At 41.9% G+C, this 4,285-nt stretch overlaps 1 protein-coding gene across 1 annotated transcript in view; it reads right to left on the bottom strand.

The window, feature by feature from the left end:
* SOS2 (SOS Ras/Rho guanine nucleotide exchange factor 2) overlaps positions 1 to 4,279 on the bottom strand; it is an 84,257-nt gene extending 79,978 nt beyond the window's left edge. Inside the window, exon 1 of the mRNA XM_003792157.3 lies at positions 4,062 to 4,279. Coding sequence (XP_003792205.1) covers positions 4,062 to 4,148 — 87 coding nt within the window. The 5' untranslated portion in view covers positions 4,149 to 4,279. The remainder of the gene's footprint in view (positions 1 to 4,061) is intronic.
* Positions 4,280 to 4,285: the final 6 nt, after the last annotated feature.

The raw sequence follows: 4,285 nt of genomic DNA, 5'->3' as shown, positions 1-4,285 counted from the left end.
CCCAAGTAGCTGGGACCACAGGCGCCCGCCACAACTCCCGGCTATTTTTTGGTTGCAGCCATTATTGTTGTTTGGCGGGCCTGGGCTGGATTCAAACCCGCCACCTTAGGTGTATGTGGCTGGCGTCTTAGCCGCTTGAGCCACAGGTGCCGAGCCAATTCAACCAATTCTTTCTAGCACTCTCTGACATTTTAACTACAGATGGCAAGACAACAGACATTTTCTTTTCCATGGCTAGCTAGGTGAAGAACACCTTGCAAAAATGGCATCTACAAGTGATAACACAAGTAATGCTTTGGATAGTCAGTATAAAACACCTTAATAAAAATATCAGGGACTGAAAAACATGATAAAATTATTTTAAGGCACATTTCCCACATGAAGAATGCTGATTTATCTTGATAGACAATCAATTACACAAGATCAAAGTTCCAAAGGCATTTCAAAGATGGAGATTAATAAACTACTTTTACAAACGTACCCCATGTTCTTTTTTCTCCCCAAGTGATATGATAGCTTCTATATTCTCAGAGAGTAGTGATAAAGGCATTTATGTTCCTGTCTCTTTAAGGGAAAATACATAATTTAGCAGTAATGTAATAATACATGTATTATCCATTAGCAGTGTCATTTCACTCTATTTTGTAGCTCTATGTGTATTTAAATACCCTGGGTGAGGCTCCAGGTTAAAAGTTAAGGAACAAACAAAGAGCAACACAATTCTATTTCTTTTTTGTTTGTTTCAATTGTATTTCTTAAGTTACTTTTCCATATATTTATTTTTCAATCTTGATTGCTTCTACATAATGTTATGAAACTTAATTTTTTTTAAAATCCCTTGCTCTTTTTTTTGCACTTTTTGGCCAGGGCTGGGTTTGAACCCACCACCTTGGGCATATGGACCAGTGCCCTACTCCTTTGAGCTACAGGCGCCGCCAAATCCCCTGCATTTTCAATGTTTAGAATGACTTTGTGAAAGTCATTTGGTTTTTATAAAAATTAGCCAAAACTTGAAAATAAACAGAAAACAGTAAGTCTTTTTCAGGGCAGTGCTATCCTTGAACTTTTTATTACTTTCTATTGACTGGGCTATTTTATAAGCCTAAAAGATTAAATTACAGATTTTTGGCTGGTAGAGATACAATTTTTATCCAATGCAAAAAATTTGCCCTTTTACGTTCTTGTAGCATATTAGCTAATTCTGTATCTAACCCAGCAATCTTAATATTCCCTTATTGAATTACCCATAATACCTACCTCCTCTTATTTTCAAATGGAGTGGCTTTAACATTATGGTCCTCTAATTATACGATGAATTAAATCAAAATCAATGATACACGTTCATTTACATTTGCATGAAAGTCAAGGCGCTACCTATCTGAAAACTATGTTTCAGTAAAGTTTTGGAGGTTCTGCCAAGATCCCCACTTGGACTAACCTGACACAACTAGTTAAACTACATCGCTTCTTTCCTAGACACACAAATAGTCCTTATAGAACTCTGAGCTGTGAACTGCTATTTCATTTAGTACATAAACCAAAACTCAAAATTTAGAATATTCAGTCTAAACAGTAAACATCTTTACAGCAGGGCCTTTACTTTTTGAAATTCATCTTTGTATCCTTAGTACCCAGCACAGTGCCACGTACCTAAAATGTGTTTAATAAACATTAAATGACTGAAAGCAGGCAGAATACACATGTTCAATGGAAACACCAAAGAAAGGAAAGAAATATTACAATTTAATCCTAGCGGTCTTTGCAACTAAACTATCTGATCAGCTGGAGGGTCTAGAAGCCAGGTTCTAGATGCTTTAAGTATGAAGACAGAGCCCCCAACCCCAGTGGCAAATATTCTCATTGTTTTAAGAATTACAAATCTCCTGGGACATGACAAACCTAAAAGTTGCAACATCCCAAATAACACAAAACAGAACATATATCTGAATTACTTTCACTAAACGTTTTCCAAAAATCTAAAAATCCTTTTCTGTGGGAATGTACCTAACTCTGTAATAACAGTAAGTTAATAAATTAACAGAAATTGCTTTTTAAATTCACTTTTCAAAAGACCAAATTTATTTCATAAACAAAGCATATACCAGAACTGTGGAATATGTTAATACAGTATCTAAAAGGCACTGGAGTTTAGGAAAACAAGCACAACATATAAATGCAAATAAATAGTACTAAAGCAATAGACTACAGTTGGAAAATAATCCTGGCTTTGTTTCTGGCTCAACTTGAAAAAGTAAATCTGTACCTGCGCATGAAAGATTATTGGAGTCAAGCTACCTACTGAATAAATTATGCAACACATACTCAAATACTATCTGCTACCAGACAGTTCTAATGGATCTACTCCTGCATCACATTGCCAACAATACAGACCTACCTGATAACTACACTCACACTACTGTGTGGTCTGAGGGCTGATTTCTATGTGAGCACTTCCCCTTTGCTTTTATTTAAGAGTTCATTATCACCACTCCTCATACTTTTCATTACTTACCCTTTCTTATAGAATTGGGCTGCACAGGGAAGGAAGGTCAATTTAATGCTTTAGCACCTGGCATACCAGTGAAAAGACAACTGTCTAACCTGCCACTAGTCAGTCACTGCCACCAAGTTTTTTAAAAAGACATGACTTGATATTGGCCCCCAAGGAATGCAATGCCACCTTATGAAAATGGAAATCTGAAACTCTCAGTGCACAAAGAAAATGTTTTTACCTCTAAAAATACGCTACTTTCGGACAGTACCTGTGGCTCAGAGAGTAGGGTGCCAGCCCCATATACGGAAGGTGGTGGGTTCAAGCCCGGCCCCCCCAAACTGCAACAACAACAAAAAATAGCCAGGCGTTGTGGCAGGTGCCTGTAGTCCCAGCTATTTGGAAAGCTGAGGAAAGAGAATCGCCTAAGCCCAGGAATTGGAGGTTGCTGTGAGCTGTGATGCCACAGCACTCTACCGAGGGCAATAAAGCAAGACTCTGTCTCTTAAAAAAAAAAAAATACACTACTTTCTTTCACTTACAGGAATTAATATGATTTATTTTTTAAGTGTAGTCTTTTAATAAAGTTAATCTTGATTTTTTCCATATTACTTTAAAGTGTATTCTCGTTTACTCTGCATAAAAAGCAGAAAGGACTACATTTACATCAATCAATGCCAAAGAGATCCCCGGCTCCGCGGGCAGATAGCTAATCTTGTGTACATTTAGCCTTTAAATTTGTCTTGACCTTATAGAAGGATTTACTATAAAAATTACAGTATGGTTATCACCGAAATAAACAGAAGGCTGACACCATCTACAGGACAGAAGCACCTCAGCAATGCACCCAAACTGGAAAGACTGATTTCCATGAGCTGCCCCCCGTTTTTGTTCCCTAAAAATGATATCAAGGTCCCGAACTCGCCCCCAGTGAAGAAACTGATCACATTTTCTAAGGGGAATCTTTCGTAAACAGGTAGGACATCTCTGTGCAAGAAGTGGGGCGGCGCTTTAAATGTACCTGGAGCCCTGCAGAAAGCATGAGAAGAGTGAGTCACTGACATTTCACACATGGGAAACATCCATATTGCAAGAAACCACTGCCTCACAAGCGAGTGGACACCCCTGACAAGCAACTCGCCCGGGGAAACACTCCCCAAGTACTTAATTAAAAGTAATTGCCCGGCCTGGGAAATGTGCTTTCGTTTAAGAAACTGTCTAAATACCAGCGGGACTTTCTCCTGCACGAATCCGGCCTGAGGACAACAAATTGGTCAACGACGGAAGTTGCCTGACGAAATGACTGCACCGTGAAACCCAGTTTTATGACCACAACAAAACCTTCCTTCCGGGAGCAGGGAAAAAAAAAAAAAAAAAAAAAAACTTGAGAAAACGTCCTTTTGGATGCAACAGGCAATTATGAGCGCCCCCGTCGCCCGCCGAAGAGCCAGCGCCCGGCCCCCGGGACTCGACCCCGGAGGGGGAGCGGCCCCCCGTTAGGACTCGCGGGTGCCCCCGGCAGCCCTCCCGCCGCCGCCGCCGCGGCACCTCCCTCGGCCCCAGCACTGACCTTCCGCAGGGCCGACACCAACAGTCCCCGCCATTTCGGGCTGTTCTCTTCGCTGAAGAACTCGTACGGCTGCGGCGCCTGCTGCATGGCCCCGGCGGCAGCGCCTCCGCATCGGGGGCGGCCCCGCGGGCCGAGCCGGGCCGGGCCGGTGGTCTGACGGGCAGAACCCGAGCCGCCTCGCCTCGCCTCGCCGGCGGCCGCCGCCTCCTGCCCGGGCCGAGGCT

Source organism: Otolemur garnettii, unplaced genomic scaffold (assembly GCF_000181295.1).
Source record: "Otolemur garnettii isolate 467f Iridium unplaced genomic scaffold, OtoGar3 scaffold00054, whole genome shotgun sequence".
Lineage (NCBI taxonomy): Eukaryota > Metazoa > Chordata > Mammalia > Primates > Galagidae > Otolemur > Otolemur garnettii.
The sequence above is the reverse complement of the archived record's forward strand: the minus strand, read 5'-3'. Positions and strand labels throughout refer to the sequence as shown.